At 48.6% G+C, this 22,313-nt stretch overlaps 1 protein-coding gene across 1 annotated transcript in view; it reads left to right on the forward strand.

The window, feature by feature from the left end:
* GALNT14 (polypeptide N-acetylgalactosaminyltransferase 14) overlaps window positions 1–22,313 on the forward strand; it is a 112,415-nt gene that overhangs the window by 35,147 nt on the left and 54,955 nt on the right. The window contains exon 2 of the mRNA XM_065058649.1: window positions 2,596–2,765. Coding sequence (XP_064914721.1) covers window positions 2,596–2,765 — 170 coding nt within the window. The remainder of the gene's footprint in view (window positions 1–2,595; window positions 2,766–22,313) is intronic.

A 22,313-nucleotide genomic window follows, 5' to 3' on the forward strand; every position in this document is an offset into this window, starting at 1 on the left:
TCTGGTGCCGAGAAACAGGCGAGTCCCTGTGTGCAGGTCGGGGATATCTCCTGCCTCCCACCACTTGCGTAGCTGGAAGCTTTTCATCCGAGGCCGCTGCCTTGCTTTCCCTCACAGCTTTGCACATGTATTTTTTTGCAGAAGTCAGTGCATGCATGTGTCCGAGCATCCTGCTCCAATTTCGGTTAACTCGCAGGGAAGCTTGGGCTGGAAAGTGGAAGAACACCCGGAAGATTTGGACAGGAGGTGTGGGTTGAAAGCAAATAACCAAACCTGGGTATCAACTTCTGGCTAAGAAGGTTAACCCAATCTTTGGGCTTGTTTCATGGTCAGATAGTGGCTGAAATAACTCTTTAATCTGTATTTAGCATCTATGTGCTCTTGATCTCAGATGTGTACTTAGCCACCCGATGTTTAGGAACCATCCTACTGCCAGATTTCCTCGACCCAAAAAGGAGAGCCTGGGTGAGTCAAGATGGGCTGATGTCTTTCAGGTGGAGATTTCACAGGGGTATTAGTTCTTCACTGTGGTGTGAGCTAAGAATGCAATGCTTTGAATGCAAGGTATATCCAGGGCAGGATGAGAAGCAAATGCCATGGGATAGGGAACTAGTATTTGTCCATGTACCCATTTACCACTGCTATCCCCCAGTAACAGGCTGGTAGTGGGGATAGATGGATGCTGGGGAAATGCCACCTGCCCTCCTGCTTGAACCATCGTATGCTTGCCCAGCTGCACCCTTCTAGCTGATCCAAGGCTATTGGGTTTAACTGACGTTAATATATATATATATGTATATATATGTATATATATCTCCATCCAACAGCCTTAAGTGCTGTGTGGCCACTTTAAAAAGCTATTTATCTTCTTATTAATTTTGACAAAACCAACTTTTACTTTTCTTAACAGTGTTAAAATTTAGGGACTGGAACTGCATGGTGGTTGTTTTAATGGCACCAGGCCCCCCAGGGCCATAATGAAATCTTATAAACGTCAGCCTGTCGGTGGCTCCACAATGCAATCGGCTCACTTTTCCCTGATCTTTTACTGTGGCGGTAAATCATGTTTTCTGAGATGCTGTAAAAAAACATAAACAATATTTATCAGCCTGTATAAGTCAGTCATTCCAAAAGCCTGCAGGTGGGTTACGTACATCCTCCTTGTAAACCTCCTGTAGTGACCTTACTGGTTTAATAACTTTCTCCAAGCATTGAATAACTTTGTCCCAGTATGCCTGGTGGCTTCAGGGTTTCTTCTGATCTTCCCTGCACTGGGATAAGTGCTGGAGCAGCTCCCAAGAAGGCTGTAGAGTCAAACCAGGGAAGGATGAATACAGCCCTGTATCTGGAAACCTTTGCATCCCTGAGCTCTGTCGATGTTTTTGTGGGGTCCCATATTCCTGTGACCTGAGGTGATATGGGACAGTGTGTGGCTGGAGGCTTGTGGCTTTGTCCTGCCACAGTTTGCTTGCAGGAGCCGGTGCTTCCTCCTCCTCCTCCTACGACTAGACAAAACGCGCTGCTAGATATGAGTAAAATCAATTATGGGATAAAAATCGCCCGTCTCAAAAGCTCCATTTTGAGCTATTAGCAGGCAAAGTCGGCTTTGAGATGGTGTTAACTGAGGAGGGGAAAAAAAATAAAAGAAGAAGAAAAGATCAATTATTGGATAAGATCGCAATTTTCTTTGGGGCTGAGATGTCTGTAAATGTTTGCATCTCCCTGTGTTACATGTACGGTGAGATCAAAGAGGTTGTGCTGCTGTAACAATGAGATTTTATCGGCACTGCATTGTGCTCTCCGGCTCTGTCACTGCATTGCTGAGGGATGTTTAAACTCTCAACAGCACCATGGTGCTGAGCGATGCTTAAACCCCCTGATGACACCAATCCACCAGGGCATGCTTAACTCCCTCTGACGGCTTTGAGTAATCTCGAAATGGAGCTCCTCCATCCTTTTGCCGGGAGGGACATCACCGGCTAATGCTTGCCTGTTCTTCTCCCTGTGGTAGGGCTAAAGTTTTTGGTGGGAGACTTGTTGCAGCAAAGATGGACCAAAATTGGGCTGGGAGGACCACAACACCCTTCTTCCTTCCAGAGTCCCATTGCTGGAGCTGGCCCTGGAGCCAGGGTATGGCTCTGGAAACATGAGACTTTGCTTGATGAAGCTGCTCCCATCTGATGGCCCTTTCCTGCTGGAGGGGCTACAGGGGTGAGGGGGCATGTGGTGTAAAATATCTTTGCTTTTTGGCTGTAGAGAAAGTAAAACCCTAACAAGACCTTTGCACTTTTATGTTTCTTGAGACTGTACTGTTGGAGAGGGGGATCCACCAGAGACATGAATTTGCTTTCAAATTAGTAATTTTAAATTCAAATTGACAGGCTCTCTTTGACAGGTTTCAAGACCTGTTTCAAGACCTAGCTAAAAAAACAAAACCTGAAGACCTAATGAGGCTCCTTGTTAGCCTGCTCTTGTGATGCTTGCCCATGCTGTGGGGCTGACTGACCTCCAGCAGGGCTCAGGAGGACCTCTGGAGCGGGGTCAGATGTTCTCCTGTCTCTCATCTCTCTAACGGGGCTGACTTTGTGCGCGCAGGGCTCGGACCTGGACTGGGACGACCTTTGGGATCAGTTTGAAGAGCGGAGGTACCTGAGCGCCCGGAGGTGGAAGGGTGGAGAGGACCCATACCGGCTCCATGCCTTTAACCAGCGGGAGAGCGAGAGGATCCCCAGTGATCGTGCCGTCCGTGACACCCGTCATCACAGGTTCTGCCTCCCCCCTGGTTTCTCCTAGTCTTCCTCATGAATCTTCATTGTATGGGTGGATAGTCCTGTTTCTCTTCAGGGCTGTGGTTTTGGGATGCTATTTGGGTCTGGGCCCTTCACCCACATCTGGTTAGTGTGCTTTGGATTGGTTCTACCTGGGTGGTATTTTTAGGGTTGAATATTTCACAGAATCACATAATGTTAGGGATTGGAAGGGACCTCAAAAGATCATCCAGTCCAATCCCCCTGCCAGAGCAGGAACACCCAGATGAGGTTACACAGGAAGGTGTCTAGGCAGGTCTTGAATGTCTCCAGAGAAGGAGACTCCACAACCTCCCTGGGCAGCCTGTTCCAGTGCTCTGGCACCCTCACTGTGAAGTTTCTTCTCATATTTAAGTGGAACCTTTTGTGTTCCAGTTTGTACCCATTGCCCCTTGTCCTATTTCACTTTACTTGATTTCTTGGTGTTCTTGGCAGCCCTAAACCTACTAGTTAAAACCTTTATAAATTATTCCAGGACCACAGGGAAATAAAGGAAAAGGACTTTTTTAAATTTTGTCCTTCATAAAAGTAATGAGTGTGCCAGAGCACACATCCATGATGGACAAAGTCTTTGCTGGTGCTGGGAACTCTGGCTCTGCAGAGGATGCAATGTGGTGGTGCAAGGCAGATAAAGCAGCAGCTGAGCACTTATTTTGCTCTGCAGAGTGAGGAGTTAATGTGAGGAATAAAGGACTATTGGTGAATGAGGAGGAGAGGAAGGTAAGAACTCTCTGGGTTACTAGCAACTCCAGCACCATCGAGGTCACAAATATCCTTCGGGACCTCTTGGGAGAGGCAGGAGGGATTGCAGGGTTGCCTGGTGAGACCTGCACTCTCTTGCTGCTGTCAGTGTGGGAAGGGCACGATGGGAATTTTGGTGCATCTTGCTTGCCATGGGCACAAAGATGTAGCCTCCCTCCAGTTGCCTCTCCAAACTCATTGAGGAACAGCTGCTCTTCATGGCTGCAGGTTGTTGATGGTTGGTGGGTTTAATTGTAAGTCTGCTGAACAGAGATGCTGGGGTGTCTCTCTGGGGTAGGAAATACCTCCAGGGTTCCCTCAATGCAGTTTTCCTCATCCTCTGCGAGCACAGCATATGCCTGGCCCCCACTGGCGGTCACCAGCCCACAGCTGGTGCAAGCCCTTCCCATGGAGCTGTGCCTGGCATTACGTCCCAGCCTGCTGGCCGCAGCTCTTCTCTCCTGCCTTATCCTGGGAGCCCTTTGCAGGGAGAACCTGCTCTGGTGGGAGCTCTGTGCCAGACCCAGCCATAGCACCTTGCTGGCCCAGGCTGCACCTTGCTCCTGGATCAAAGCGACTCAACTCCTGGCATCTGTTCCAAGTCTGAATTTCTGCTGTTCCAGTCCAAATGCAGCACTTAGGCTGAAATGCTGAAACGGCACCCGTTCTCCAGCCCTGTAGCTAGCGATGTGATTTTTTATTTATTTATTCTTTTAGCTCCTTTTCATAGTAAGGACCAGATGCTCCTTTCTCCAGAGACGAGCTGTCAGCCCTGACGGACGCCTGTTATAGCTGAGCAGATAGCAAGTGTGCTATTCCTGGAGAGAATTAATGCCAGGGATATTAACCATCTGCCCTATTAAAAGGGAAGATCAACTCGACTGCCCCCTCACTGTACCCCCGCTGCGTGGTGTCAGCCACCTTGTTCCTGGGTGGTCGGATGTGGCACCAAGTGCTCCTGCAAAAGAAAAGTTCTCATTAAGGAGGAAGCGAGGGCACAGCACGTGGGAGGGGCTGGGGCTAATTGCATTTGCTTCCAATTTCCTTAACCCGGTAATTGGATTCTGATTTATTGAATATGTCTGAACAATGCTGCGGATGATGCACCATTAGTTGAGCATTAGAGCAGCCACGGAGGAAATGGGGCTGCTGGGAGATCTGGGGGAGGCAGCTGCTGATGGGGAGAATGGAGGAGGGAGAAGGGTTGTGGGCATGGTGGTGGACAGGGAGAGGAAGGTGCAGAGTTTGCAAAGCCTTCTCTGGAATTAAATCCTTGCTCCTGGTGCAGGTGTCCGAGGTGCTGCTGCAGATGATTCTCTGACACTACTGTGCAGCCTGGGAGCAGGTCCTGAATTGCACAGAGGAGCTGGGTGGGAAAGCGTGGATGGGCACAGCTTGCTCTAGCAGCGGGGAGAAATTGCTGGTGGCTGTGCAAGAAGAGAGTTCAGCATGGGGTTGACTAGGAGAGGTCCCTCCTGTGAAACAGAAAACAGAGTACCACAACAGGGCTGGCATGAGAGATGGGAAACCCCCAGAGCTCACGCTGTGTGACCTGCTGGAGGCTGTGCTTAGAGAGAGACTTGACTTTAATAACAAACCTGGCTTAGGCTGCTTTCTGTGAGCCAGACTGGAAGGGCACAGATTTTCTGGTATGACAATGAAACCAAAGGGTTGGACCTCGATTCTGCTCCAGCTGACCTTGGGGGAAGATACATCCTAGCACAGGGCACCACCATGCCAGGAGCTGTGCTGAGGGGCACCACCACGCCAAGGGGCTCCTGCCCAGGTCAAACGAGGGGATAGGAGGCTTTGGAGAGGGTCTCACCCCCTTTTTCAACTCATACCCATGGGTAAGCAGGTTCTCCTTCAGCCTCTCAGCCAGATGTCATCGCTTGAAGCAGCTTGCTCTGCTCTCCAACCATGTTTTTGGTGTGTTTGCTCTCCGTCTCTTACACCTCTGTACAACACATGGCAGCACCAAGACTCGCAGCCCTGCAGGCCGCGGTGATGCCCAGATACCAGCACCCCTTAGTCCTGATCTTAGTGCCCAGGACATGGGAGCGCTACTCCTTACTGCCTCGCTGAGGGGTATTTTTCACCAGCATGACGGCAGTAATTTCCTAGGGTTTTCTTTGCTAATCCAACCAAGCGTCTGGACTTGACAGTGGCAGCTGAATCTGGCAAAGCCCGAGCAGCAAGCTCCTTGCCAGCAGGTCATGGAAAGGGCAAATACTTTCATTGGGTTGGAATGTGGCACTGACAGCCAGTTGCCTAGCAATGTTTGCTGGATTGATTTTGTTTTTAAATTGCAGCCAGTGGAATGGTTTCAGATGGAGAGGAATTGCAGTGCTCCAAGGAACTGGAGCTGGAGAAACCAGGGTGGCTGCCCTTGCCTGTCTCTGGCCGGCATGGGGCTGTGAGCTTGTGTTTGGTTTGTGGGTAGTTTCAGCTGGGGAAACACCATGGTGTAAACCTCAACCTGGGAGATCTGACAGCTGGAGCATCACTCTTCGTGACCTGCCTGTGTTTCCCTGCTGTTGACTGTGTCCCTGGTTGCATGTTGACTAAGCCTTTAAGCCACATGAAGGGATGTCTTTCTCCAGGAGAAGACCATATAGATCCCATGGCTGTACATCCCATCCACACCAAGTTCCAAGTTTAAAAATTCCCTGTGACCACAGCAGCAGGCTGGACCCAGATCTAGGTGGCACATCCACGTGATGTGCAGCCAGCTCATGCTGCCGGAGTGAGTGGCTATTCCCTCTCTGTCATGGTAGCCACATGCCATTGGGATTACCTCATCACCACATCCCACCTTCTGCAACTCCCACCAGCAAATCGCAGAACCAAAGCGGCAGAGTGAGTGAGTCAGTGCCAGGCGCCCACCTGTGGGGAGAGGAGCTGAGGTTTCCAGCATTGCTCAGCAGCTTGGAAAGCTGACAGGGAGGATGCGTCGCCCCCAACCAGAAGATTTCGTCGTGATGGCTCCTGGGCTTTTTCCATCTGTGGCAGACAGCTCCCGGGGAGGCCAGTATTTGCCAGGTGGTTGCTCCATATGCTACTGAATGTGACCTCCACTTTGCCAATGCTCTGTTGGGTTTAATAGACGTGCAGATGCTGTTGTGGCTGCCAGGCTGGGACCACAAGTCACAGCCAGCACCATCCTGATCTGGGGTTTGTGCTCACTGAAGGTGACAAAGAAGAGGGGTGAAACTGGGGACAAGGAGAGTAGATGAGATGGTAGTGGCTGGAGGAGAGGTAAGAGCCTCCAGCAGACTTCTCTAGGTTGTGCAAATCATGTCAGCCAGCCTCAGGCATTCCCCAGTGTCTGTTTTCCTCTGTTCGTCTGGTTTTTTTCCTCCACAGTGCCAATACAAGTTTAGCAGTGCTGTCTCAAGAGCTGGTAGAGCAAGGAGGCCAGGGATGGAGCCTTCTCATATCCTGGCATAAGGCAATAATCCTCTGAATTTTTGAAGCTCCCTTCCTCCCTGTGTCCCAACTGCTTTACAAGAGGCCCTACCTACCCAGTTAAGCTTGAATTTTACAGCTGCTTGAGAGGATGTGTTTGTGTGTGTGAGAGAGAGAGAGAGAAAGCAGCTGCTAAAATCAAGTTGCGATTGAAATGTGAGGCTGGCAGGGATACTGGCAGATATGAAGATCAGGTGTTGCATCGTCTGCTGAAGAAGAGAGCATCCCAGCAGCCTGGGAGCCTGGAGCCTGGTCATGCCAACTTATGTCCTTATTAAAGCTCTGCCCTTGTATTTTGTCCGGTTCCCTTTGTGGGAAACAACACACACTGAATGATTTTCTCCAGGACTCTTTGCTCAATTCCCGTGTGGTGCAAGCTGGAGAGTGTGCACTGGGTAGGAGAGCTGCCCAGGGCTGGTTTTTCTGCTTGTAGGGACTGTTCACAGAGGAATGGGAAGAGGTGATGCCTGTGATGTTCCCCCGGGCCAGAGAGCTGCTGTCTTTAGTTGTCAAGGTCCAGAAATGTCAAGATTTCAGCCCTGGAGCAGAAGCACTACATGCTGCAGTGTTATTTTGACCCCTTAACTGCAGCGCACATCCCCAGGGTACAGAGACTGCATGTTCAGTATTACGTTGGAGCAGCTCTAGTGGGGATAGTCAAAAATACCTGACTGTGCTGTGCATGGGGATGACTGGGAGGAACACGTGGTTCCAAGGGTGGTCCTCCCTCTGCCAGATGTGGTACCTCTGTACATGGGCATGTGGGGCTGAGCATGTGTCTCTGCCACTGTGCACCGTCCACGTGTCCCTGTGTTTGGTGCACGGCATGTGAAAGCGTGTGTAGGTGTCTGCGATTCAGTGAGGGCAGCTGTATCACATGCGGGTTTTGAAGTGGCTGTGATTTTGGCTGAGTTGATGGTTGCATCCCAGGAGTGGCAAGCAGTCAAGTGCACTGAGACTATTGCAATATCTTCTTGAAAGTGAAGAGTCGAAGAGGAGAAAAGTAGATTTTGACAGCATTGCCTTAGGCTTAGCATGTTTATGATCCCTTAGGACTTCTTGCATTGCCTTGTCTTCCTTCAACTTCCTTGCCCGCTAGACCAAAGTCACTTTGAGATGAATTGAGGTGAAAACTGGGTCTCAGCAGCTAAAAATGCATTTTATACACCACATAGGGATTTAGGCATCTTATCTTTCTTGCCTGGTTTCTTGAGAGTTCTCAAAGGAGGTACTTAGTGTCTGGAGAACAACATGCGTGGAAAAGCCTATCTTATTCCACAGGCAGGACTGAGATGGGGCTCTGCTCTGCTGTCCTCAGCAGTGCCTGAACATTACACCTGCAGAAGCAGGTAGATAGCTAGCAGGTGAATTCAAGGGAAGGTTTGCTGGGACGTTACCCAGATGGACCTCCAATGGTTGAGAGTGGAACCAAACCTGGAGGTTTTCCTGGTCTACTGTTGCCTTTCCCTTTGCTGACTCCATGCATTTCTCATTGTGGCCCCTAGATTGTAGCTGAGCTGATTCAGTTTCCTGCATAATGCAGACTAAATCCTGAGAGATTCCATTATTTTTAAAATTTGCTTATTCAGGCAGTGTCTTGTGAGTTGCTGATTCTGGATGTGCTGTGTTGTAGACTAGGACAAGAAGTGGTGTGGGTATGGGTGTGTGTGTGTGCACATGGTCTCCCTGCGCCTGATGCTGACAGATGCATCTGCTCGGGAAAGAAGTCTGGTGGGACAGCAGAGAGCAGGGCACGTCTGAGCAGAGGTACCTTGTGTGTGGTGGGGGTCCAGCTCTGGGCTCCTTAGTTTAAGAAGGACAAGGAATTACTGGAGGGAGTCAAGCAGAGGGCTACAAAGGTGGTTAGAGGTCTGGAGCATCTTTCTTATGAGGAAAGACTTGAGAGAGCTGGGTCTGTTCAGCCTGCAGAAGGGAAGGCTGAGAGGGGATCTTATTTATGCTTATAAATAACTCAAGGCGGGGTGTCAAGAGGATGGGACCAGACTCTTTCCAATGGTGCGCAATGATAGGATGAGGGGCAATGGGCACAGACTGAAGCACAGGAGGTTCCATCTAAACATGAGGAGAAACTTCTTTACTCTGAGGGTGCCAGAGCACTGGAACAGGCTGCCCAGAGAGGTTGTGGAGTCTCCTTCTCTGGAGACATTCAAAACCTGCCTGGACACCTTCCTGTGTGATCTGCTCTGGGTGAACCTGCTGTAGCAGGTGGGTTGGACTGGATGATCTCCAGAGGTCCCTTCCAACCCCAACCATTCTGTGATTCTGTGAGGTGGATGGACATCTGTCTGTGAGGATGGGTGTAGCTGTACAAGCTAAGACATGAAAGAGGGAGCCTGGTGAGGAGGATGGGGAAGAGGGAGCATTCAAATGCTGCCACACCTCTGGACTCAGCGTTGGCAAAAGCTGGAGAAGGTGTCCCCACACTGCCACGTGTGAAGTGAGGGTCTCCATGTGGGTGTTGCCCTGGGGAGAGTGGCCTGGCAGCATCTTGTGTGGGCTGGGGGTGGCTGGATGCAAGGGGATATGGGTCTCTTCTTGCTTTCAGGATTTGTTGTTTGCTGTGTGAATGCTAGCACAGAGTTTTTCTGTTTCTTGATGTGTTTTTCCAGCTGTTACACTGTTCTCTGGACAAAGCCAGTGCATTTGCGATTTCATTACAAAGTAAGATTTATCACATTTGGGCAAAATCCTGTATGCACGAAGACTGTCCCTGGGTGTTTGGCCAGCAGAGGATATTCTGAGGCTGAATTAGCTGGGTAAAAGGAGATCTGTGATCCCTCTGCCTTTGGTTTTGGTATCCTTCTTATTCCTAATGACAGGCAAGAGCACAACATGACCCTGCAGGCGAACAGCTACAAAAATGAGCAGTGGAAAACACATTTGAGACAAAAGGATCTCTATTAGGAAACAGCATGATTGCCTTTGTCTCTTGGACACCAGACCCCAAGAGGCTGGCGCTCGACACTGTATTTTTCCATCACCTCCTTAGGCTGCCATCTCTGGGGATGAAGATATGAGAACAGTCCATCAAGCGGAGCAGGGCCTGGTGTGTGTCTTGGGGATAAACTGGAACTGCCTGAAGAGGCCAAGGTTTTGTTTCTGGTGTCAATCAGCTGGTTTTTGTGGCCTCAGTTTGGAACTTTCACAGGCTGGGTAACATCTTAAGGAAGTCATAGAATCATTTTGGTTGGGAGAGACCATCAAGATCGAGTACAACCGTTAACCTAACTCTAGCACTAAACGATGTCCCTAAAGCCCCATCTATACACCCATCAAACACCTCCAGGGATGGTGACTCTACTACTTCCTTAAGCAGCTTGTTCCAATGCCCTGACAACCCTTTCTGTGAAGGAGTTTTTCCTAATATCCAATCTAAGCCTTCTATGGCACAACTTGAAGCCATTTCCTCTTGTCATATCACTTGTTACTTGGGAGAAGAGGCCAACATCCTCCATGCTACAACCTCCTTTCAGGTAGTTGGAGACAGTGATAAGGTCTCCCCTCAGCCTCCTTTTCTCCAGGCTGAACAGCCCCAGTTCCCTCAGCCGCTCCTCATCACACTTGTGCTCCAGACCCCTCACCAGCTTCGTTGCCCTTCTCTGAACTCTCTCCAGCACCTCAATGTCTTTCCTGTAGTGAGGAGCCCAAAACTGAACACAGGATTCGAGGTGTGGCATCACAAGCACTGAGTAGAGTGGGATGATCACTCACGCTTCTTCTGGGCAACCTGGTAACCTTTTGGCAATGGTCGAAATCGCCCACACAGGCTGGTGTGTTAAGATACTAAGAAAGTATCTTAGTATGTTTTGTAGTTTCTCCTAGTACAGTTGGGCTGCTGAAAGTCAGTGAGACACACAGCTTTGGGCAGCCAGCTCGCTCTCCACACACTGTCACTGACCACTGATGAACCATTTGAGATCCAGCCATACCACCTATGTAAGGTGGGATCACTATGTGATTCTGGCATCTATTTTTTTGGGACTTGTCCTTGTCATTATTATCTCCTTCTGTCATAGTTATCCTATTTTCAAACTCTAAATCCCTTCAGGAATCCAGACCTTTGCTATATAGGTTGTTTACAAGTGCAGCCAGTTTCCGTAGCTGGGAAAATTTGCCGTGTGCTACCAAAAGACCCAGTGTAGGTCCTGTAGCTTTGTGCTAGAGTTTATACCTGCTGCCACTCACAGTTTGGACCTTTGTGTTGCTGGAGAGCTGAGGTTTTTGACTGAACTAAGGCACAAAGCCCAATTTAGAGGATGCAAACTAGGAAAGTCTGATCTGGCCAAAGACTTAAGGATGAGGCATAGTTTGAGTGAGGATGTGCACCACGTCCCCCCAGGCTACCATGTCTTAGTAATTTTGCCCTCCCCGTCCCTATTGGACAGCTGTACTAGCACCTCATGGATGTGTTGACCAGTTTGTTGCCCATCACTCCTGGGCCAACACTGGTTTTTGTGTGCCCGTTGACTAAATCTGACCCACCCATGACTGTAGGTGGGGCCAAAATCTGAGTCTTTCACTCAAAAAACTCAGTTCTGCACTTTGTAGATTCAGTCCCTCTGGAGTGCTCACCACATGTAGTGGCATTTCACACTTGGTCTTCTGGGAGAATTTGAACTTGAAACTCCAAAGAGGTTTGAGGAATGGGTATGTGATCAAAACTCAGAGAGATTGTTTTCAGGTAGCACAGAGAACAAGGACTATTGAGATTTACAATTGTTAGCAGCCAAGCAGGTAAAGCAAGACAGCTATTAATCAGAAACAGGCACTTCACAAAATCATAGAATAATTCAGGTTGGAACAGACCACAGGAGGTCTCTGGTCCAGCCTCCTGCTGAAAGCAGGGTCACCTACGAAATCAGCTCAGGTTTTTCTTGTCACAGAAACCACTGAGTCCTCTGGCGCTCCTGCCTCTCAGGTGTGGCCCCGCATTTTGTAAGAGGTGACATAATTTACAAACCTTAGTTGCAGCACATGTAATTTGTAGTTCTCCCCCAGCTGCGTGTGTTTGTGTGACAAGCTTTGAAGTTACACAAAGTTGCTTGAGCAGCCGTCCTTGCAGCACTCGCGTTACCCGTGTCTTTGCTGCAGACAGCATGGGCCTGGTTCTCCAGTCATTCATAATGAGCGCATTTAAATGAGTGGGGGGTAGGTGAACATCAAAGCAGGCTTGCTGAAGTCTCTCATCCTCACTGTCTGACATCTTTTCCAGGATTGATTGTTACGTCAGTAGCAAACCTGTGTTTCAAATCTGTGTATGGTGGTGCGGCCCGAATGCAGGACAGATGAGGTGACTGGAGACCTTTGTCTGTGTGATCAACAAGCAAGAGTCTCTGCTGCGGCTTGGGTGATGTTCATAATGTTTGGTGGCCTCAGGTTATTCTTGGTGGAACAGCGGTGACAGGAGTTCTCTTGTTTACTCTTTTTGGGTCCATCACCCAAGAGCAATGCACTTACTTACTGCACTCACATATCTCTTCTGGCTTGACATTGCAAGGCTTTGGCAGTGGCGGGGTTGGTTAGACTCCAGCACAGTCCTGACAGTGTTTCAGTATCACCTTTTCATGCTGCTTTGGCTCTGCAGCTGTTTTCATGCCCTACTTTCTACTGTGCAGGCTCTGAAGTGCATCCAGTGCGAGAAGCGGTGACCCTAGCACCGCATCCATCCAAGACCATTGTAAAGATGCGATCTTCTCGTGTCAGCTGGCCAGAGCCACATCAGCAAAGGAGAAAAGCTTAAAGGCTGGGCTGTAAGCAGCACCCTGTGTTTTCCCTGTTTCCATGTGCTTCTTAGTCCCTGATATTTCCAAATATGCTGCGCACCCAGAACTCCACATTTTTTACCTTCATGTTAGTGTAAATCCAAAACCACTTAACTTCTTCCAGTAGAGAGGTTCTTGGTTTATGTGCATTTCTCTGAGAAAATAAGATCCATAAGTATTTCCTGCTAGGAATGCCTGAACTCTCTGCAAGACTGACCATGACCATCTGCTTTCCCTTTCCTCATGGAAGAGAGTAAAGTCCTGCCTAAATGCTGCCTAGACTGCAGGGCTGAGATCTGTCCAGACCTCTGCTCAGAGAACACTGGGGAAAAAAACTGGAAAAAAACAAGTGACCCTGAGTCTTTGTTTCAGTCTGGGACTGAAACTCCTGAACTTTTATCTTTCCTAAGGCTTGGGAAAACTCGGTCAGAGACAAAAATCCCACTCCCACACAGAAACAAAAATCCCATGGAGTCTCCAGTCTCTGATATTTCCTGGAAGTGGAGAAAAATATTCGTTGGACCATTTTAGCCCTGTGAAAGAAAAACGTTTCATGTTCTGCTGCAGACAGTCCAGCGCAGGGCAGCAAAGATGATGAAGGGAGTGGAGCATCTCCCATATGAGGAAAGGCTGAGGGAGCTGGATCTCTTTAGCTTGGAGGAGACTGAGGGATGACCTCATTAATGTTTATAAATATGTAAAGGGTGAGTGTCATGAGGATGGAGCCAGGCTCTTCTGGGTGACAACCAATGGTAGGACAAGGGGTAATGGGTTCAAACTGGAACATAAGAGGTTCCACTTAAATTTGAGAAGAAACTTCTTCTCGGTGAGGGTAGCAGAGCACTGGACCAGGCTTCCCAGAGGGGTTGTGGAGTCTTCTTCTCTCCAGACATTTAAAACCTGCCTGGACAACTTCCTGTGTAACCTCATCTGGGTGTTCCTGCTCTGGCAGGGGGATTGGACTAGATGATCTTTTGAGTTCCCTTCCAGTCCCTAACGTTATGTGATTCTGTGATTTTCCTCCTTCTGCTGAAATTGGCATCTTTCATAGATTTGGGGACACCTGGTAAGAAGTCGGCAAGGCTTCTTTCTGGCAGCTGCACCCATTGCTTCAGGAGAGCTGATACAAAAAGTGTGATGGGTCTCCCTGGAGACTCACCAACTGCGAACTGGGCTGGAAACGCACAGTCCTGGGAAACGGCTGGTGTGTGTCCCACATGTGGCCACCCCAATGTGCGACAGCATCTGTGACTTTTGCTGCTCCATGTTTGTTGTCCCGTGGCCTGTGAGGCAGCTTGCTGGGAGGCGGAACTTGAGGAGTAGGCCAGCTAGACTTGTTGGCTTCTGAGACAGGGGCTGGTGGCTTCAGGGGACAAAACTTGGTGAATGTGATGATCTTTTTCAAATATCCTTTTCTATTTAATGCCCTCTTCTGAAGCTTTTTGGCTTTTTAATGGCGGGGGAGGAATCACTGATGAAAAGGGGCTGCAAGAAATGGGATTATAGTGGCCTTGAGGACTGAGAGAGGTCACATTTCAATTGAGGTGGCTGCCCATGCCTGACCTGGGGGCTGTCCTTGGCCAGTGCTGCTGGCCAGACCATCTTCCCAACATCTACTTGTCCTGAAGAGCCTGTTCTTCCTTCCTCAGATGTGATGGGGCTTCTGTCATGGTCCCTGTTGGCTTTGCTCCTGGTTGTGCTGGGGCTTAGTGTATTTGCTGGGCCTCACCAACATCTGAACCACCTTGTGTGACTTATGTAGACCTCCCTGGAGAGAAGACAGGCTTTCAAGTGCCAAGATCCCAGCCCAACCCTGGATTTTGCTCTTATGACCTTGACAACTTCCTGTGCCCTCCCTCCCTCCAGCCCCTCCCTGATTGTTCCTGGAGCTGGAGGTGGTGGGTCAGGTCAGCCAACAAGCAACTCCTAGGCAGAAATGGTGGGTAATCGTTACCATCAGGCCATGTGCATCACAATGAGAGGATGGCCACCCTGTTGGTTTTGGGGGTGTTGTGTCTTCCTCACTCTGGCAGCACAGTAGCTCCCCTCCAGTTTCTGGACCACATCTCAGCTGATCCCAGGTTGTCCGTGCCCTGGAATCATGGGCTCTGGTGCTGGATGTTCGCCATCACCAAATGGGCAGGATCAAAAGTGCTGTGAGAGGCCATAGTTTTGTACCTCGAGGGGCTGCCTAAAGAAAGGCAGTCTGAGGGGCTTTCATTAAAAATGGCACTGGGAAGGGATGCTGGGGTGGGGGGAGTCTGGTGTTTGCCCAGCAGCAGGGTTGGTTGTGTCTTGATCACGGATGCTGTAGGGAAATAACAGATGATGGTGCTTGTTCTGCAATGGTGGATTTGCAGTCCTATTCCTCCCCCTCCTTTACTTTTTCTTGAGTGAGAAGGATGAGGGCGACTCTTGGGAAGGAGTTGAGCAGTGAGCCAGACTGTATGAGGAGCTGATGGAAATGTATAGACGGGTGTTTTGAATGCAGGAGGATGTGTCAGTTAAGTGGCTGTGTTACTCATATTTTTTCTGGAGGGCAAAGCTAGTTTTATCTGAAAGAGCTGTGCTAGGAGTGTAAGTTATGGCACCTGTCTGTGCAGTGAGCAGAAATGATTCCTGAGCTGTGTTCTTGGCTAAAAGGTGTCTGCAGGGCAAAGGGGATCAGCAGCATGGGTACTGGAGGAGCTCATAGGACCTTGGTGTCTTGGAGCCCAGCTCCTGCAGCAGGGGTGACTCTGGACTGTTCCAGAAGACACCATGGTGTAACATTTCCTATGTGCTGTGTTTTGTTTCTCCAAGTTATCTCTCGTTTCAGCCCCACAGTGCCTTGCTGGGTAGGAAAAGCATCCACATGGGACAGGCATCCTCCCAAGAAGAGTCTGAGGAGCTCATTCAGGAGCAGGCACAGTCTCCATCCCAGCTGTCCCTTCCCTGGAGGAGAACATGTTTATTTTGTGTGGAGTAACATTTTTCTTCCCAAAGGTTGCTGTTTCAGAGAGAAAAAAAGGCTGAAAACAGTTTCTTCCCCTCTCCCCAAGTAATAGATTTCCTTCACCTGAGTTATTTTTGTTTTGTTTCCCCGTGAGATAGTTTTGATTTCATTTTGGAAATTCCCCACCCACTGGTCCATTATATTTTGCCAAGAAAAACATATGCAAAAATAGTTCTGTGTCAACCCAAAATGACTCTTCCCTCTTCCTTATCCACTTCCTTCATTTACCCTACTTGCATCGTAGCCGTCTTCTTAGCAGCTTCATGGGGATGTGTTATGTGCTGTACACACCAATGGGGACATGGACCTGTTGGAGAGGGGCCGGAGGAGGCCACAGAAATGATCAGAGGTCTGGAACAGCTCTGCTGTGAGGACAGGCTGAGAGAGTTGGGGTTGTGCAGCCTGGAGAAGAGAAGGCTCTGGAGATAACTAATTGCAGCCTTTCGGTACTTAAAAGGGGCCTGTAAGAAATATAGGGACAGACTTTTTAGTAGGGCCTCTGGTGACAGGACAAGGGGTGATGATTTTACACTAAAGGAGGAGAGATTCAGGCTAGACATAAAGAAGAAATTTTTTACACTGAAGGTGGTGAAACAGTGGCCCAAGTTGCCCAGAGAGGTGGTAGATGCCCCATCCCTGGAGACATTCCAGGCCAGGCTGGACGGGGCTCTGAGCAACTTGATCTGGTTGAAGATGTCCCTGCTCATTGCAGGGGGTTGGACTAGGTGACTTGTGAAGTCCCTTCCAGCCCAAGCTATTCTAAGATTATATTCTGTGATTCTGTGACTGCCATGCAAGCACTGGGAGGACCTTCTTCTCTGCAGTCCCAGTGGGAATTTTCCTCAGCAGTTCATTCCCCTCATGAGAACAGGTTTCTTGTTCAGATGAAAGGGTTCGGGGAGCCCTTGTCGTTTCTCGCGTGTGCAGATTGGGACATTGGAGCTACGAGGGAAGAGACGCTGGTGGCTGGGGAGAAGGAACTTGGACTGGTGATCTGGTGCTGCAACTGTGGCCATGAAGCCCTTGGCTGAGTCGCAGTGCCCTGGTTTAAAGCATCCCTTGTACCTGAGGGCATAGAACAGGACAAGCAAAACACCTACAGCCTTTGTAGCAGTGTTTTACCTCTGTTAATATTCTACAGCAGGTTAGTTTGTGTTGAAAAGCACCCACTGGTTAGATGTACTGTTAGCCCAGAGTCGAGGTGCTGTCTATCCATCAATACCACGTGCCTCTCTCCAGCCTCCAGTCTCTCGCTCAGTCCCTTGGGAAATGGCAGAGCTAGTACTGCCAGGGCTAATTATTCCTCAAGACAGAAGACATGTGATAAAATATTAACCTTTTTCAAAAACAGAGCCCCAGTTAATTAGCTCCACTTCTGCGACACATTCACCCAGAGATAAAAGCTCGTTCCCCAGATATCTGTCTATGGCGCAGTGATCTTTCTGCATGTCCCTGTCACAATGGGAGATGTGGAGGAGGGGAGCTGGGAATTTAATAAAAGGCAGTGACCTGCCAGTCACTGTGTCCTGAGGACAAACTACTCTCTTTCAAGGTGAGTGGTGGCTGGGCACAGGCACCGCTTCTTTCCTTCAAGATGCCAAAGCTGGAAATGGAAACTGAACGGGTGGTGGGATCCACTCCATTCCCCACGCCTGGGTTGCATCAGTGTTGTCAGTGCCACATCCTTGGAGCCTGAATTGTTGGGGCTGTGCGGGTGGACAGGGCTCTGTAGAGCTGAATGAATAATCCTGTTTCAGTTCTTTGGTTATTTAAGAAAAAGAAAAGCCAGGTGTTAGCAATTTCAGGATAAACCATAAACAAAACTCTCAGTGAATCTGAAAGTAAAAATACAGGAAAACTTAAGGCCGAAGGAGTCTGTTTTTCTCATCCTGAAAAGGAAAAAAATTCATTTAGATCTCAAATGTTTTTGACACTTTTAGTCATCTAAAAATGACAGGCTGTATTTAAAAGCAAGTGATTTCGAGTATCAGATGAAAAGTACAGGCTGGGCTGCTTTGAAACAAATGATGTGCTGGAGTGGAAGCGATGCTGTGACACGCATCGGCGGTTGCCAGAGCCACCGACGGGACGACGTGGCATTGCTGTTGGGGGGAAGGGCTTCTTCCTGCAGGAGAGAGGAATGGGGGTCTCTGATAGACCAGGATTGATCACAGCCATGGCCCTCAAGATGAGTGTGCCAGCACTGGTCAGTGCATGGAGACATTGGGTCTCCTCTTTGAACTCTAGGTGCCCGCTTCCCTGCAGTGGATAGAGAGAGTCCTGTTTTTTTTCATAGGGAAGAGAAAGCCTTGCTTATCTCGCTGTCTTTCGCAGGGAGTGATGTGGTAACCACCTGAACCATACTGGGGCCTGCTGATGGACATGATGGACATTGCTTCATCACCAAGCGCTTTGGTCTTCCCCGGGTGCTATTGATCACTCTGTGCTAGAGCCATCCTCTGTCTTTGACTGCTACAATGTATTGACCACTTGTCTTATGGTGATTACGTGCCATCGATTACTTTGATAACTTGCTCCAAGTATTTCTGACAGAATGGAGTTGTTAGTTTAACTTTCGTGCTTATCTTGGTATTTCCATTGACTGAATATGTTTGTGTAGGCTGAAATCGAAATCAAGTATTGGTAAGTGATGGAACTAATTCTCCAAGGCTCACTACTATTGATAATTAAAGCCATGAGACAGTTTCTTCCATCAAACTCTTGTTCGTTTTTTCCAGCTACCCAGCCCCTTAAAGTCCTACTCCATCAACTGTAGCAAAAGTCCGATCACAGGCAATGTTTTGGGGCCATTTTTGCTGTAAGTGCTGCAGATCTCTGCATGCTTGAAGTGTTTTTGAGCTATCACAGCATTTGTGCTTCTCCAGTTATGACTGAGGAGGCATTGTGGGGACGGGGACTTTTTCTGCTTCGATTTGCCACATGGTGCCAGGAAGCCTTGGTCAGAAAGCATCCTCCCTAAAGAATCTTTACATCTGTGGTTCTTACCCTCTGAAATGCAATTTCAGGTTGTCCTGGCTTCTAAAGATCTTTATTAAAGGATTGGTGGCTTTCCAGGAAGGTGCAAGGTGCCAGATTTTGCTTTTCTTTCACCAAGTGAAAACCTTTGATGTCAGAAATTTGGCCACGAATTAAAATCCTACTGAAAACAAAGAAGGCTCATTGTTTTTGGTTTTGCTTTTTCTTTTTTCTTTTTTCTTTTTTACTTTTCTTGGTTCCTTTTTTCTTTTTGCCTTAGTTCTGATGAAGGAAGGGCGAGGGGAGTCAAGAAGCAAGACAGACCCCGAGTCTGCATGAAGGGCCCTAGAAATCTGAATAATTCATGAGCTGCTTTGAAAATCAAGACACACAATCTAGTTTAACTTGGTTTTAAATGCAGCCCTACAATTCTCTCCTTCCTATTTTAGTAGGTTATTTTTTTTCCCTCCCCTTTTCCAAAGACAAAAGTCTAGCAAATTTTTAATAAATTATAAATGCATCATCTCATCAGTTTTGAGGTTCGCAGGCAGCAGCACGTCATGTGCACAGAAGGTTATTTTTGCCTTCTTATATTTCCCCCTTTCTTCGAATTTAGCCGTTTGATTAATTTTTTAGATATCTATCTTGCAGGGCGAAGAAAGAAAGAAAGAGACTGAAAAAGGCAGTGAGTTAAAGGAAACACTAATTGTGCACTAGCCAGATATAGAACTGTTTCAGTTTCCAGAAGCTGTGTAGAAAAATGTACTTCTTGGTCAACCCAAGAAGCCTGACGTTCTGAAGTCAACCCACAGTTGAGTTGAACCCGGATTCCTGTTTGCAGGTCCCTGCCTTGATGGGGAACATGCGTGGTGGTCCCCTGCCAAGGCTTGGAGCTGCTTGCCTCGGGCAAGCACTAGCTGTGACCTTCACATTCATGGTAGCACATCGACTTCAGGAGAATATGGAGGCTGAGAAGACGTCCTTCATCAGTGGCTGCATTTTCTCCTGCCCTCATGACTCTCCTGTTTTGCCTGTTTTCTAGTATTTTTGCAGCAGCATGTGCTGGGGAGGGGAGAGGTGGGAACTTGGACAGTTTCCTCTGAGAGCCTGATCTGCAGCCAGAACTGGTTCAGCGCCCTGGCAGTGTTTTCCTGATGGTTTTCCTTACAGTTTTATCCAATTACATCTAGTTAAAGCCTGCTGTATAATTTCTTGTCAGCTCCGATGCTAACCACTGTTGAATATTTGTTGCAGATGTGCCTCCTCACCCTTGCTCAAGCCCTTGCACACACCCAACCTGTCTGCTCAGCCAGGGGTTCCTCTCTTTGGATCAAGCCCATTTCTCCCAGCCCCAGCAGCCACTGAGGCTGTTGCATGCAACCCTGAGCATTTTTTAGTCCCTTTTTGGGAATGCAAACCTGAGGCACGTGCCAGTTCAGGACAGAGAAATCCTGCCGACCTTTCTCAAGGGTATTTTTTCACTTTGGCAAGCCAAACTTGAGCTGGCATTCCCTGCCATCACGTGGCATTGCCAGCTGACATCTGACTCTTTGTCCCTTCTTATTTCCTTTTGGCATGGTTGCTTTCCAGAGTCCTCCACCTCACAGCTCTCTTTGCTCTAGGCCTTTTGGTGTTTTTGCAGCACCATCTTGCTCACGGTCACAGCCAGCCCAAGGTGGGCATGCGGGAACATTATAGATGCAAGAGGCTCTGTACCTGGTGCCAGTCTCCAGAGCCACTGCTTTTCCTGGCATGCCACAAAGGTCACAAAAGTGGTCTGACAACTGATGTTCATGCTCAAATTGTGGTGTGTCCCGGTGGAGCGGTCAGCATCAAAGCTCTCGATGTTACAGCAGAAACCCCAGAGCTTCCTTGCTAGGTCTTTGTCACAGGTCTGACTCCAAGTGCACGCTGGCTGCTAGCAGGTGTCCCATGGCATGGTCAACCCCTCTGTTTGAGTGGGTACAAAGCATACCCATAGAAGGAGGAGGGGATGCTGGCATATCTTAGGAAGACAAAGTAGGATTTTGAATGTCTCTCAAAGATGGGCAACAAAATATTTTGAGGTAACGTGCAGGAAGGATGGCTTGGGGAGAGCCAAGAAGAACCGAGGGTGGTGATGGGAGATGAATGTCATGAAGAAGGCTGCTGACCCCTCTGTATGCTCCAGTCATGCACTTACTGAATTGTTGTATCCCATTTATACTGTCATATGAGACTAAGGTATTGACTGTAATGTGAACAGCACTTCTTGGATTTTCCATCTCTGGAGGGCATGAAGTAATGATTTTTTGAAAGGTATTCTGCAGTCAGACACAAGTCAGCGGGCTTAATGCATGGATAACTGAGAAATGCCCAGATAACTGGGAAAAATGCCAGAGACCGTGTTACCCAGAGGTCAGATGAGACAGTGCACGGTCCTGTCCAGCAGTAAGCTATATGAATTCATTAGCTTCCATACAAGTTGGCACATACATTGCTATGTAGCTCTAAATTGCAACATGTCCGGGGCCCCTATTTTTGGAGTATTTTCATGGAAGTCACCTGTAATTTTGCTTCAAGTCAAAGATGGGGTTTAGGCACAGTGTTTTCTGACTGGCTGGGGGCTCTGCCACCCTGAGAGGTTGCCCATATATCCTGCCATCCTCTACAGGTGTGTGGAGCCCAGGCACATTTGGTACTGGCCGTGGCAAGGCAGCTGGGGCTCTAATCTTTTCTTTCCCACTGGTGACTGTTTGCTTGCCTACGGTGGGTGCCTTCCTCCCTCCCTAAGGCAGTAATTTTTATTTTCCTCTGAGAGAATGATTTTTAACACCTGGTTGGCTCTCAAGGCTCGCTCCAGTTTCCTCTGGGGTCCTGGAGGGAGGAATTGCAGTGACTACACCAAGGACACCCTGCTACAATGGTTAGGTGAAGCAGCTCAACCCAGAGAGGGTTGAGCTGGTTTTCATGATAAAAAAAAGAAAAATGAGAAAATAAAGCTCTCATTGGTTTTCTTTCCTGGACCGTCACCCATTTCCAGAAGTGGACTGGTTCCTGTCCCTTTGGGAAGGTACCGACATGTTTTCAGCATCTCCGGTCTTTCTCCTCCCCTTGCCCTGCTGCTCTGTCTCTCTGGCTGGGAGTGGGGTGACAGCAAGGTCCCTGGCAGGTAGTCATTGTCTGACTGGTGCGTAGGCTGAACAAAACCATAGAGGCTTCTCCCAGGCATGTATGACTCAGTCCTGCCCAAGGCCAGGCTGGAGCAGAGGTTTGCTCTGGTCCTAGCTGGCTGAGTCCCTCCAGAAGTGTGCACCAGGCTGTCAAGATCTGTTCTTCAAGCATGGGTGTGATTTGAGAGCTTTGACATCAGTATTAACTCTTCCTTGAAGCTGCTGTGGAGATTTGTGTAATTTGCCTCAGTTTTTTCTGTGAGCTAAAAGGACTTTTTATGTTTTTCCCCTTTCGCTATCAAGTTCTTCTCTGTTTCTTGTGGAGTGTCCAAGTCTGTAACGTGTCTTATGGCAGTTACACTGCTGTGGTGTGACTCTTGCACATCTTCAC

This window comes from Columba livia, chromosome 3 (genome assembly GCF_036013475.1).
Source record: "Columba livia isolate bColLiv1 breed racing homer chromosome 3, bColLiv1.pat.W.v2, whole genome shotgun sequence".
Taxonomy (NCBI): Eukaryota; Metazoa; Chordata; class Aves; order Columbiformes; family Columbidae; genus Columba; species Columba livia.